The following is a 14,455-nucleotide window of genomic DNA, read 5'->3' as shown; positions in this document are numbered from 1 at the left end:
AAGAAAACAGTCTTCTCCAGGGGCTGGTCTTCTCAGGACAGGAAACTGGGCAGCTAAGAGGCCACAGCCACAAGTTCCAGTATGGCAGAGAATAAACTCTTACCATTCTTGTCCAGGGCTTAAAACACACCTTGCCTTTTAACAAGTGACAAAAAGTACAGTTTTGTACCTACCATAAATGTAGATGTTCGAGTGTATACCCTGCTGCAGTCATCACACTCTGGTTATCCTGCCGTCAGGCGGTCCCGCAGTCGGCCCGAATTCTAAAGTCTTGGCCCGGTGTTGGTTGCTGTCGCTTCTTTCCTGACGTCAGAGCGCCAGGGGTATGTAAGAGGCATCCGAAGCCATTTTCTTCAGTTTTTCTTGCCCCAGATGCCAGGTGCCCCCCCAAAAGATGGTCAGTAGGTAGTACCAATAATAAAAGCTTAGCACAAACAACACATCCCTCCAGCTATAAGCAAATACACCACAAAGGTTGTATCAGATTTTAAGGTATTGAAAGGTTTTAGTTAGGTCAGAGGGGATGGAGGAAGGGTAACCTGGACTGCAGCAGGGTATACACTCGAACATCTACATTTATGGTAGGTACAAAACTGTACTATGTTCATCGTGTTACCCTGCTGCAGTCATCACACTTGGGTAGAATCCCAAAGCTAAGGATGGGAGGTGGAGTCAAACAGGGTTAGAGGGGGCTAGAAGGCCCTGCAAAACTGCAGTGGCGAAGCCAGCTCTAGTCTTGGAGTAAAGTGGTAAGTTATCGTGTTTGGTGAAGGTGTGTACTGAACACCAAGTTGCAGCTTCCAAAATATCCTTGGTTGGCACCCCCCTGAGGAAGGCTGTAGATGTAGCTGCTGCCCTGGTGGAGTGGGGCCTTATGCTAGCAGGAACTGGTTTTCCATGATGGGTGTAGCAAAAACGTATGCAATGTCCTATCCATTTGGAAATGGTCTGTTTTGAGATAGCCTTTCCTTGTGATGTTGTAGCATAGGATACAAAAAGTTGGTCAGATTTTCTGAAAGCCTTAGTTTTGTCCAGGTAGTAACGTAGTTGCCTGTGTATGTCCAAGGAATGCAGGAGTCTTTCTCCTTTGTTCTGTGGATTTGGAAAGAAGGTGGGTAAGTGGATGGTTTGATTCAGAGCCACCCTGGATCCCACCTTTGGCATAAAGGAGGGGTTAGTTCGTAGAGAAACTCTGTTTTGATGAAAAATGAGGAAAGGCTCTACTGCCATTAGTGCCTGTAGCTCTGAGACTCTTCTGGCTGAAGTAATTGCTAGCAGCAGGGCAGTCTTCCATGATATAAACTTTAAGTCAGCTGAGAAAGCTGGCTCAAAAGGTGGCAGCGTAAATTTTTCCAGAACAAAATTTAGGTCCCAAGTTGGTGTTGGCGCTCTCCTGGGAGGCCTAATGTTTTTTGCCCCTCTGAGATACTGCCTTAGAAGTGGATGTGAAAATAAGGGAGGATCCGTGTTGTAATGAGCTAAAATAGCTGAAGCGTGGATTTTAATAGATGAAAAAGAAAGTCCTTTGTGTAACATTTGTTAAATATTGTAGAATCTGAGGCATGTCCGGCTGAAGGGTACTTTGGCCTTTAGCTTGGTTCCAGGCGCAAAATCTTTTCCATTTGTCTGAGTAGGCTTTCCTGGTGCTGGGCCTCCTGGCCTCCAGAATGACATCCATAACAGCTTATGAAAGAGAGGCTGGCTGGTTGCTTAGGTGATGTGCCATGCAGCCAAATTTAAGGTTTTGAGCTGGCTGTGTAGAATCTGACTGCCTTGCTGTGTGAGTAGATGAGGAATTTGTGGTAAAATCCATGGTGGGCCTGGGCCATGTTCCTTAGCAGTGTGTACCAGTGCTGGCGTGGCCAGTCCGGGGCAATGAGTATCATTTGAGGTCTCTCCATCCTGACTTTCAGCAACACCTTTGTGAGAAGGGGCAATGGAGGAAAGGCATATACCGTCAGCATTTTCCAACTGAATGAGAGTGCGTCCACTTTCCAAGCTTGATGGTGAAATGTCCTTGTGCAAAATTTTGAAAGCTGATGGTTTTTGGAGTTGGCAAACAGGTCTATGTCTGGGCGCCCCCATTTTTGAGTTATCATTGCAAATACTTGTGGATCCACTCGTGGGGATCTATGATGTTTCTGCTTAGGTCTGCCAATGTGTTCTTTTTTCCTGGCAGGAATTGAGCTTGTAATTGAACTTGGTAAGCCAGTGCTGTGTTCCACAAGGTCATTGCTTGCCTGCATAGAGGGTAGGAGTGTGTACCCCCTTGTTTATGTACCACATTACTGTGGTGTTGTCTGTCCTTATTATTAACTGTCCTGGATGTAAGAGGTCCTTGAAGGCTGTCAGAGCATTCTGTACAGCTAGCATTTCTTTTTGATTGACGTGCAGATTCCTTTGATCTGCAGTCCACATGCCTTGAATGCACCGTCCTGCCATGTGTGCCCCCCAGGCATAGTCCGATGCATCTGTTGTCAGTTTGCCTGGCTGGGGATAAAGTGAAAGGCTGACCCTTGTTGAGGTGACATGCCTGTGACCAACATAGAAACTCCGGTTGAAGGCAGGGAATGAGAGGTATAATTGTTTCCAAGCTGTGGCTGTGTTGAGACCATACGCTTTTCAGGTACCATTGTAATTTCCTCATATGCAGTTTTGCAAATGGTATTAGTAGTACACAAGATGCCATGAAGCCCAAGGCCTGCAGAATTTTTCTTGCAGGGAGTTGGGTCTGTTGCCATTATTTTGAAGTATTGAGTTAGTTGTGGTTGTTTGTCTGGTGTCAGATAAGCCATCTGGGCAGTTGTATTCAAGCTGGCACCCAGGAATGTCATATTTTGTGAGGGTACTAGTTTTGAATTCTTTTCGTTTACTGTGTACCCTAGGCAACTTAGAAGGTGTTTTACAAAAGTCAGATGTCGTAAGAGAATGTCCTTGCTTTCTGCTTGGATGAGGCAGTCGTCCAGGTATGGGTATATTTGAATTCCTCTTTGTCTGCAGTATGCAATTACTGGTGCCAGGCATTTTGTGAAGACCCTGGGTGCAGTAGATAAGTCAAAGGGCAGTGCAGAGAATTGATAATGGGTTGAACCTGCAATGAAACGGAGGTATCTTCTGCAATTTTGTCTGATAGGGACATGCAGGTATGCCTCCTTGAGGTCCAACGTTACTAGCCAAGCTTTCTTGCCTAACATGGGAAGAAGCTGCTGTAGTGTTAGCATCTTGAATTTGGGTACTTGCAAGACGGTGTTTAGAATTGAAAGGTCCAGAATGGGTCTCCAAGCATTGTCCTTTCTGGGGACTAGAAAGAGCCTTGAGTAAAATTCTTGGCCTTGCACCTGTGTAGGTACCAGTTGAATGGCTCTCATGTCCATGAGAGCTGTAATTTGTTTTTGTGCCTCTGCCCATTGATTTTGTGGCAAGTTTGGCATTCCTTTTATCCTTGGCAAGGTGTGGAAATGGAATCTGTATCCTTGTGAGATAATGTCTAGGACCCATTTGTCCTTTGTGACGATGTGCCAGTTGTCTATAAAAAAATGCTAATTTTCCTCCCAAGGGAGCTGCCAAGAGTTTTTTGCTTGGCAGTTTGAGGTTTAAGTCATTGTGTTTGTCTTCTAGTAGTTTGGGACCTGTCTTCTCCTCCCTTCTGTGTTGCAGTGCCCCCACTGGCGAGGTTTGTAAGGGATCTGTGCTGGTCCTCTGCCCCTTGGGCATCTGTATTTACCCCTCTGTGGTCTGTCAGAGGCTGGAAAGGACCAATTTTTTTACTGGCCAATTTCTGCTGAAGCGTGGGGGTTGTACCTGTAAGAAATCTTTGACCGTCTGCATAGATTTTGCCTTATCCTCCATTTTCTTTAAAACCTCTTCTGCTTTAACCCCAAATAAGACATCCTGATGTAAGGGTGCATTTAGTAACTTTGCTTTAACATGATCAGGCAGAGTTTGTTCCTTTAACCAAGCATGCCTACGTATAACAGACCCAGTAACAGCTGCTCTACAGAAAGCTTCCAAGGAATCAAATCCACATTGTAAAGTATGTTTGCCCACCTGTTCAGCTGCATGCAACAGATCCTGCATTTCTTTGAATTCAGACTGTTGAGGGTGCGTGCTCATCTTTTGTTTTATTTGAGACATTAGGAATTGCTGGTATTTCAGCATGTGAAATTGACAATTTAGTGCTCTCATAGCTAGAGCAGCTGAGGTGTAAACCTTCTTCCCCCACCTATCTAGTGATCTGGAGTCCCTTTCAGAGGGTACAGGATTTTTAGCCATAGAAGCCTTAGCCCCTTTGGGACCTTGGGAGATGGTCTCTGGGTCAGCAACAGGGCTTTTGTAAAGGAATTTGTGTGAGTCAGGCACTCTATAATATCTATCTGGTTTGACTGGAGCAGGAGGCAGAGAATCTGGATTTAGACTAGATTCTAAGTAAACATCATCCACAATGTCTAAAACTGGAGGGATAGCAAGTGGTCTGTGCTGGGGGAGTAAAAGGAACTCTCGGAGCCTATTCTTTGAGTCGGCGTAGTCCTGACCTTTCCAGTGGAAATGTTCCCTCATGGTATATGTAAGGTTTCCCCAAAGGAATAGTCTTCAGGGGGAGAAGCTGAGGGAATGGAATCTTCAGCATCAGAATCTTCGTAAGGGGGAAAGGAGTAATCCTGTTCCTCAGAGGAGCCTGAGGAAATAGACACTTGATCAGAGGAGGCATAATCCTCCTCTTGTCTAGGCCTTTTGTCTGGGGGGGTTGGGAACCCCTGATTAAAGAAATCAAATCTTCCGCCATTTTAAGCATCTGTTTCTAAGGCATGGGGCCTTGAACTGGAGACTGATGTGCAGTCTTTTTTGGTTTTAGAGGAGTCTTAAGCTTAGCAGAAGATTTTATGGTGAGAGTAGTCGCTCTGAATAACACCACTACCTATTTGAATTTCAAAATGGAAGCATCTCAAACTTGTATAAATTTCCTAGATGTGTCTATTAAGAAACTTGACAATCATATTAATACCTCTGTTTTCAAAAAAGAAGTAGCGTCGGGTAGGTACTTACATGCTAGTAGCATGCACGCACCCCATGTATTTAGGGGTATAGTAAAGGCACAAATGGCTAGAATCAGTAGATTGAATTCAGATCAAGATATGTTTATGAAACAATTAAATGAAACCCAAGAAGAGCTTAGGGTTAGTGGTTACCCCATGCATCTATTGGAGGAAACTAAAGAATACATTATATCAAATAGAGAAAGCTTATATGAACCTACCTTTAGGAGAGAATCAACAAGGGCACTTGAAAATACTAATACACCTATGCCTAATAACAAGCTGAGATTCATAACATCTTTTAACTTATATACGAATAAAATAAATAAGATAATATTCAGATACTGGAGGGTACTAATGGCACAAGAGGATATAAAAGTAGTCGCTCTGAAGACCCCTTCTGAAACCGAAGGTGTTTCCGCAGCACCGGCTGCTCTTTCTGCAATGTTGTCAGAAGGGCCTAAAGAAAATGGCTGCGTCGGCATAGAACTCTCTGCTTGAGAATCCAAAGCAGTGTGGGGTTCCAATTCTGCGGTCGTCAGGGGCTGCGTAGGTGCCTCACTGAAAACCGGAGAACCGGCGACCAGCCCAGCCTAGGCCTCGGAGTCTGGCTTGGATCTAGGCTGCCTGTCTTTATCTTTGCGTTTTTTATGCACGCCGGCAGTCGGTTGCTCCGACGGCATAGTGTAATTAAATTTCCTACCAAAGTAGTGTCGTGCGAAATCAAAGCGTCGCTTTATAGTTCGCTTATTGAACCTAGCACAAAACCGACAACCAGTGATGTCGTGGTCTGGGCCTAGGCAAGGTATACAATAAGAATGAAAGTCCTTATGAGGTATTTCCTTCCCACAAGAAATGCAATTGTTAACTTTTTCTGACATTGGACTGAGACAAGAAAGGTTCCCCAATGGGGTACTTAGCTTTGAAGACTTCTGACTGAAATTCGATTCAAAAATCTCAGGTGTCGGCCGACTGGCACTTGTGAACTGCTTCTGCTTCGGGCACCGCGCGGCAAGAAAGACTGAAGAAAATGGCGTTGGATGCCTCTTGTATACCTTTGGCACTCTGACGTCAGGGAAGAAGCGACAGCAACTGACGCCGGACCAAGACTTTGGAATTCGGGCAGATTGCGGGACCGCCTGACGGCAGGATAACCCAAGTGTGATGACTGCAGCAGGGTAACACGATGAACATCTTCTGTGGTCACTGGGCTGAAACGGTCTGAAGAGATTAAACAGAAGTCAACACAAGGATGCAGCATCAAACACTCATTCAATGCTGCAAAGGGCTTGTAGAGAGCATATGCATTCTTGGGGCCACTGTAACACATTTTCGATACTGCCAGATAGCAAGAATGGCATCCCTGAAGACAACCTTCGAGGGGGGGGGGGGTATTCAAGGCTCATCCTCCTACTTCCCAGATATATATTACAAAATAGAGAAGGTATGAGGGCTCAGAAACCAGTCTACAGTGAGCCTTATAAACTTAAATGTTTCTCCAAAGGTGGAATAATCTGCAGCTGTAGCTGCAGGATATAATAAGAGTCATTATTCATATCAATCTTGTACATAATACCTGGATCCTCAGGTTCCTTGTAAGATCCTATTTGGAACACAGTTTGCTACCACTACTAGCTCCCAAAACAAGCCGCTGCACATGAGACTTGGAGGAAGAAGACAAAGCACTGGAAGTCAAACAGCTAACCAGTTTTCAGGACTCAGCCTGAAAGAGTGTGGACACAAGACTGCACCAAGCCGCAAGTATCAAGCCATATTCTCTAAGGCTGCGGCCAGGTACCTGACATATGTTTCTATCAGGCTTTAAGCATTTGTTTGTAAACTCAGCCCTGTGCTGAGAAGCTTTGGAGGAAGAAAACAAAGGATCCTCTTGACCTGGATTTTAACAGGCTCCATCTGAAATTCCTCCAAATCATGGCAGCATCATTACAGAAAATGCTCCTTACAATTTCTACATCCCAAAGCACAGCCAATCACTCATGGCTGAAACACAAGCTTGAGCCCTTGCATTAAATGACCAACTCAGCAATTGGGGTAATAGGAAGACCACTTCTGCTTCTTCTAATGGTACTTCCACAAAGACCTCAGTTTGCATACAAGACCCTCTCAATCATCTTGGTACAAAGAACTATCAACTGACTCCATCCTTCTGTTATAAAGGTAGACTAGGAGTCTCTCTCAACATCTGTGGGTGGCTTGGCTAAACTGCTGCTATGGCAAGGCTTTATAATGGGCCACTCATCCAAATAATATCATCAATGCATTGGTAAAATTCTTGGCTCATTATCTTATAACTGAATGTCTACAATAAAGACATGCTTTTAAGTAATCAAAATTAACAGTGACATAACTCAATCAACAGCCAAACTGTATGAATGGTAGAAAAAAGCTGATGGTGCTAGATGTGATCTCAGCATCCAAGCATGACATGTGCACTTGCATAAAACTTACATTCCAGTGAGGTAAATATGGAGGACTGCAACTGGCAGAAATAAGAATCCATTCATCTACCCAAAAAGAGGGTTCCCCATTTTATCCCTTGGTTTCCAGAGAAATTTCTACTTTCTATGAAATGACTAGGCCTCTTAAAACAGGAGAAGCTATAGGTACACTCTGCTCTACATTACATGCTCATGGGTTCCATTAGTGATTACTACACTAACAACCCCCGGGGGACTTTTTTTTAAGCCTAGCCATTCTTCCCAAATGTATATGGTAGGTTGATACCATAGGATTGTTTTATGGGGTATATTCAGACTTAGGCATGGGCAGTCAAGCATTACAGCTGCCTCTATTAGAGACACAAGTGCCATGAGCCGTGTGAATTTGTTATTTTCCATCCACTCAGGGTCACTCTTGCACTGGGTTACAGAAGAACTTTGCTTAACATGGATTGGGTCATTTTGATCCTGTTCGTCCTGCAGGTGTGCAACAGATCCATCAGAGTGGGATCACAGAATGCTTTGTAGACCAGGCAGAGATCACCTCTCAGCAGCCTGCAGTATACAGAATACAGCGATGGGGGGCTTTGTGGTGGTCCATGTAGGACATGTTTTTAAGCCCTATATTCCTTTGTGAGGAACCTCTCAGGACAATAATATGCATATGCCTGGTCAGATATGTACCAAAGGGGACACTGTTCTCAAGGACTGGTCTAATGAGGGCAGAATACAGTAGAACAAAGACATCCTTGGACCTAGATGCCATACCCTTGCTTATAAGTTGTGCAACACAGAATGACTTTCTTATAGCAGTAGACACATGATGGTCCAAGGTCAAGTTGTGTAAATGCATTCTCAAATCAATGACCACAGGGTCTACTCTTAGGGGTGTACTGTCAATATGGCAGTTTCCAGGGGTAGCCATCTTTCCAAAAGATACTGTTACACATTTCTTGGCACTGGTACTAGTTATCTTTCTGCTTTTCGGCTTCTTGGAGTGTGTGTGTGTGTGTAATTTGGGGATTCCATGATAACACCCAGTTTGCAATCACCTGCAAACTTGGTCAGCCAGAGGCCCTCAATGTTGGCTCTGACCTCTAAAAAATAGATGCCATAAAGGAGCAGCCCCAACACTAAGCCTTGAGGGACTTGCTAGTGAGGCAGCTGGCTACCCAGTGGGTGACATAAGGAGTTTATACCCAATTTCATGAGATTGTCAACAATATCTGAATATCATGCTGAATGCTTTAGCCAGGTCAAGTTCGACAGTATTCACTATTTGTTCCCTTATCCATTGCCTTTGTGACCTTCTGAAAAAGGCTGAATAAGCATGACCTACATTTGACTAACTCAAAATGGGTTGGATCCAGTGACTGCAAGTTTCCCAAGTCATTGCTCATTATTTCCACGAAAATTCTTTTCATGGTTTTGCATATGAAATTAATCAAACTTATGAGTCTGTAGTTACCTAGGTCCACAGATGGCTTGCTGCTGTGCAGAGGGAGAACATTTGCAGCCTCTTGTTCAGTAGGTTAAGAAGCCTGTCTGAAGGCTATGGCTGAATACTGATTCTAGCAGTCCTGATAGGCTGAGTATCATGCTATTAGGTAGGCATCAAGGGATATTACTGGAACCCACTGATGCTCTGTTCTTGCCTTAAACAGTACATTGATGACCTGTTCCCTAGTGATGGTTGTGGTGTTATGGATGAGGGTATTTCTTTGAGTGGTGTCTGGGGGAGAGCAAAGGTAAAACTGGTGCTAAATTTGTCTACCAGATTTGCTATGTCTTCTGTCTCAATATAGTGGTTCCATTTACAACTGGTTTGGCACACTACTATATACTGCTTTTGATGTTAGCCATGTGATTGTCCTTGGCCTGGGAGACTATTATTACCTCAAACTTAGGTTTGGTTGACTTGGTTATCCCTCTGAAATTGCTTGTGTACACTGATGTGAGAGTTTTGACCTTGCTGGACACTGCATTAAGGAAAACTCCCTATTATTAAATGACACCTTAGCAAATTTCCAAGCCTCTCTCAAACTGAGAATATTGCTGCCAGTCGGTAATTGTTCATGGAAACTCTGTACAGTCATGTTAACAGCTGCACTGAGGCAGCTATATCTATCCAAAAAAGCACAAACTCATACCAAGCCACCCTGGTGGAATCCCAGCATCAATAGGCCTTATAAAAAAAGAAAGGAAATAATACAAAGATTAGGAAGAATAGTTCATAATAGTATCACGGTCTGTTGGGGTCCTGTACTTTACTTTTATTTCAAAGTAGACCAGTTTATAGTCTGACCTGACCAGCGAGGATATTACACTGGGTAGGTGCATCACTCTTTCATCTATGTGAGAACCAGGTCAAGGATGATAGTGAGCCTGGTGGGCATATGGATTATCTTGGTCCGGGGTGTCTGGGTTAATAAAATCCATAAATCTCTAGGCCTACATGTCTGTGGTAGTGTACAACTCCCAGTTTATAGTGAGGTAGTTAAAGTCACCCATGAATATGGTCTTGGGTTGAATGGGGAGTATCTTGGTATGTTTAAGTAAAAGCTATGGGTTTCCTGGGTCACAGAGGAGGATCTACTGCTTGCAAGGACATGGTATGAGACATGGAGAAGTTCAAATTCATCATACTGTTTGGCCAGTATAGAGGTGCATTTGTTCTTGATGAAAATTGAGGGACCTCCACTTGTTATCCCTTCTTGTTCAGTAGATGGTCTAAATGCATGGATGGCATTATAGCCCAGACTGCTGAGGTGATCTCTGCAGCTTTAATCCACACCTCAGTAACTGCACAAATGTCTACATTCCCTATTATGAGGAGGGTTTGCAGGTAGGGGAGTTTCTTGTTTAAATGCCTGGAATTAAGAAATATCATCTTTAGACCTTCTAGGATTAGTTGTGTTATCAAAAGGCTCATCAGGTTGTCAATTATTTAAAAATGCACATGTGAATGAAACTGCTTGGATTACTGAGGATGACCACATTATACACCTACAAGAGAGCTGCCATAAATCTAAATTAAAACAAAGGTTTTAGTGGTAGTAAAATAAAAAAAATACAAAAAGCTTTTCCTCTACAGTCTACAAGTTTCTCTGAAATCAATACCTAACTAAATTTCAAAGTCTAGCTTTACTTACTGAGAGTTTTGTAGTCATCACGAGCCTTGTTTGCACGGATAAAGGCCTGGATTTTTACTATTTCATCTATCTACAGACAGAAGAGATATACAGTGAGCATAATAACAACCAAAATCCAAGTTGCAAATAATCACTAACGCCAGCAAATAGGAGCTATGCCCTTACATGGTCCTTGAAATATTGCAGTCGACCTTTATATTGCTTCTTTGCCCGATGCATCCTTGCCAAAGACTGAATCTTCAGGGAAAGATAATGACACAATTAGCATTACATCTGATGCAGCAAACAAAAGGAAGAAAGTTAAAGCAGGGAAGTCAAAGGCAAGCAGCAAGTCTCCCTAACTTTCCCCTCAAAATCTGAACAGCACCTGGCAACTCTTTATAAACGTACTTCAGATTTTATGGTTTGTTTGCTAGCTCCAAGACCGGTCAAATTCACAGTTCCTTCTAAACCTACTCTTGCTGAGATTCTTAAAAATGTACTGAGATGATCCAAGTAATGTTTACAAGCATAAGATTGTCATACTGATGTACATTTTTTTTCCAACACCTTTCCCAGTACAGTCCCTGCTACTATTTCACATCACCACGTTCACTATGACCACTGAAGCACTCATTATATTAATGCATCACTGCAATATTTAGCACATCCTTATCTTAATCTTCGTACACCCTACAGTCTCTGCATACTAAATGGTCATTAACTACAGTGGATACAAAGTATACACACCTCTGCTAAAATGCCAGGTTTTTCTGATATAAAAAATGAGACCACAATAAATCATTTCAAAACTTTTCTCACCTTTAATTTGAGCTATAACCTGTACAATGCAATTGAAAAACAAACATCTGTTAGGGGAAAAAATATAAAAAATAAGCAGGCTAGTTGCATAAGTGTGTGCATACCCTTAACATGTTGTTGAAGCACCTTTTCATTTAATTACAGCATTCAGTCTTCTTGAGTACACATTTGCCATCAATTAGAGACTCTGATTAACCCCAAATAAAGTATTGCTGTATTAGTAGGATTTTCCTGACATTTACTCAGTTGCCGGGTACAGCAAAAACATGGTTTGCAGAGAGACTACAAAGTATCAAGGGGATCTCACTGTTGAAAGGCATCAGTCAGGAGAAGGGTACAACAAAAATTTCCACAGCATTGGATACACTATGGAACACAGTGAAGACAGTCATCAAAAAGTGAAGAAAATATGGGACAACAGTGATGCTGCAAAGAACTGATGTCCCTTCAAACTTGATGAAAAGACAAGACGAAAACTGGTCAGGGAGGCTGCCAAGAGATTAACAGCAACACTGAAGGAGCTGCAGGAATTTCTGGCAAGTACTGGTTGTGAGTATTACATGCGACAACAATCTCCCGTATTCTCCATATGTCTGGACTATGGGGTAGGGTTGCAAAACGGAAACCTTTTCTTACACAGAAAAACCTCCAGGCCCAGCTAAAATTTGCAAAACAATACATCAAGTCTCCCAAAAGCATGTGGGAAAATGTTTTATGGTCTGACGAGACCAAGGTTGAATTTTTTGGCCACAATTTCAAAAGGTACGTTTGGCGCAAAAACAACACTTCGCATCACCAAAAAAATATCACCCCCCACAGTGAAGCATGATGGCGGCAGTATCATGTTTTGGGGTTGGTTTTCTTCAACTGGAACTGCAGCTTTAGTCAAGGTGGAGGGATTTAAGAACCGTTCCAAATATCAGTCACTTTTGGCCCAAAACCTTCAGGAGTCTATTAGAAAGCTGATGAAGAAGAGGAATTTCACCTTTCAACACGACAATGACCCTAAGCATACATCCAAACCAACAAAAGAATGGCTTCATCAGAAGAAAATTAATGTTCTGGAATGGTCCAGCCAGAGCCCAGACCTAAATCAAATAGAAAATCTGTGGGGTGACCTGAAGATGGCTGTGCAGAAGAGATGCCCTCGCAATCTGACAGATTTGGAGCACTTTTGCAAAAAGAGTGGGCAAATATTGCCAAGTCAAGATGTGCCATGCTAATAGACTCCTACCCAAGAAGACTGATGTAATTAAATCAAAAGGTGCTTCAACAAAGTATTAGTTTAAGGGTGTGCACACTTATGCAACCAGCTTATTGTACTTTTTTTAATATTTTTTTCCCCTAACAGATTTGTTTTTCAATTGAATTATACAGGTTATAGGTCACATTAAAGATGGGAAAAGGTTGGAAGTTTACTGTGGTCTCATTTTTTTATATATCACAAAAACCTGGCATTTTAATAGGGGTATGCACACTTTTTATATCCACTGTATGTAACGTACAGACATATTTATATACTGGTGCCTACTTAGGTGCATACCCTATCCATGCTTTGCTCTGCTGTGTTCTCTGATAGTACTGCATTTAATGTTTTCCACAATGTACTTCTATCATATTGTCAAATTCTTAAATGCTTGAATCTGGCCCAGATAATGGCTGAAAATCTACAGACCAGCCCAACTACACAGCTAAACATAAAAGGTAAAGCAATTTAATAAATCAAAAGGCCAGCAGCCAAACTTAATAAACATGCAAAACTGTAAATCAACAATTTGTACCTTGACAGCTTCAGTCTCATGATGTCGGAGATACTGCAGTCTATCTTGAAAGGCCTTCTTCTGCTTATATCCCCTCCACTGCGACTAAACAGATCACAAAAACAGCAAATTATTAAATTTATTCTCGGGGCGGGGGGGGGGGGGGGCAGTGAACATCTAAGAAAACAAGTTTAGTTTTTCAAGATGATTTTTCTAGATTAGTCATACTGAAGCATTTAAAGCCCAGTCCTTAGTGCAAGTCAATAATTACTCTTAAAGAGGTCCTGCGCGTCCTAACCCAATACGACATTTCTCAGGCTAACATCCTTACACCAAGAAAGATATTTTTCTGTTATTTGACAATCTTAAGTGGCTTCATAAAGCCATACCCAAGCAACAAATTCAGTCACTACAAGATGCTGCAATTCCCTTTTCTAGAGGAGGAAAAAAGACATTAATATCTTTCTTTACTTCTTTCTGATAAAGTAACTCCACACACAAAAGCTACTTTTCTCCTTTGGCTGCTCCAGCACTACTCCACTTAAATGACACATTACTTGCCCAAAGTTGTTATAAACAGAACTTACGTATTTACCATAACACTGGAAACTTTTCAAAGACTGTCCAATATGACAGGTTGTTACAGAGCCACTGCTTGTATCCAATCCAGCCATTAGCTTGTGATCTAGCACCTTGAGCTCCTTCAGACTTTCCCATAAGCCCTTGTTAACCTTCACATTCATATCAAGTTTGCTGCCTAGAGTCTACAAGTACTAAAGAAACCGCAGAAGTGAAATCCTGATCCCATGTGCAAAAATAGTAAAAAAAAAAAAAAAAAAAAGAAGAGGTTGTGGGTGGATGGATGGAGGGATGTCATATGTGACAGACTTTGATGAAAAGGATACAAAAGTTATGTACTCACCATAATGACAGATCCGTGATGTCTGATCTTTGCCTAGTTCAACTGTGAGCTGCAAATTAAACCTAGGCACTGGACTAATCCTGAAGCTTTTCTGTACCAGGTGTCTGACTGCTCTCCTACTTCTAATTCCCTGAGCTCCACCTCAGTACCTGAGATCAAGTCTGCCCCGCATTACGTATTATACCCATATGCAGATACATGAAAACAGCTTCTGTTCAAAGTTAACTCCACAAATAAATGACAGAAAAAATAGTCAGGTTATTGGGATCTGATCTGGCAGTAAGGAATGCCCATAGACGAGGAATGCCAGAGGTAACCCGGTCATCAA

At 42.4% G+C, this 14,455-nt stretch overlaps 1 protein-coding gene across 1 annotated transcript in view; it reads right to left on the bottom strand.

The window, feature by feature from the left end:
• The window catches only part of IQGAP1 (IQ motif containing GTPase activating protein 1), a 1,927,315-nt gene that overhangs the window by 864,420 nt on the left and 1,048,440 nt on the right, over positions 1–14,455 (bottom strand). The window contains exons 19-21 of the mRNA XM_044076373.1: positions 13,227–13,310; positions 10,810–10,881; positions 10,645–10,714 (exon numbers count right to left, since the gene is read on the bottom strand). Coding sequence (XP_043932308.1) covers positions 10,645–10,714; positions 10,810–10,881; positions 13,227–13,310 — 226 coding nt within the window. The remainder of the gene's footprint in view (positions 1–10,644; positions 10,715–10,809; positions 10,882–13,226; positions 13,311–14,455) is intronic.

Source organism: Protopterus annectens, chromosome 7.part0 (assembly GCF_019279795.1).
Source record: "Protopterus annectens isolate FY-2018-M chromosome 7.part0, PAN1.0, whole genome shotgun sequence".
Classification (NCBI taxonomy): domain Eukaryota; kingdom Metazoa; phylum Chordata; order Ceratodontiformes; family Protopteridae; genus Protopterus; species Protopterus annectens.
The sequence above is the reverse complement of the archived record's forward strand: the minus strand, read 5'-3'. Positions and strand labels throughout refer to the sequence as shown.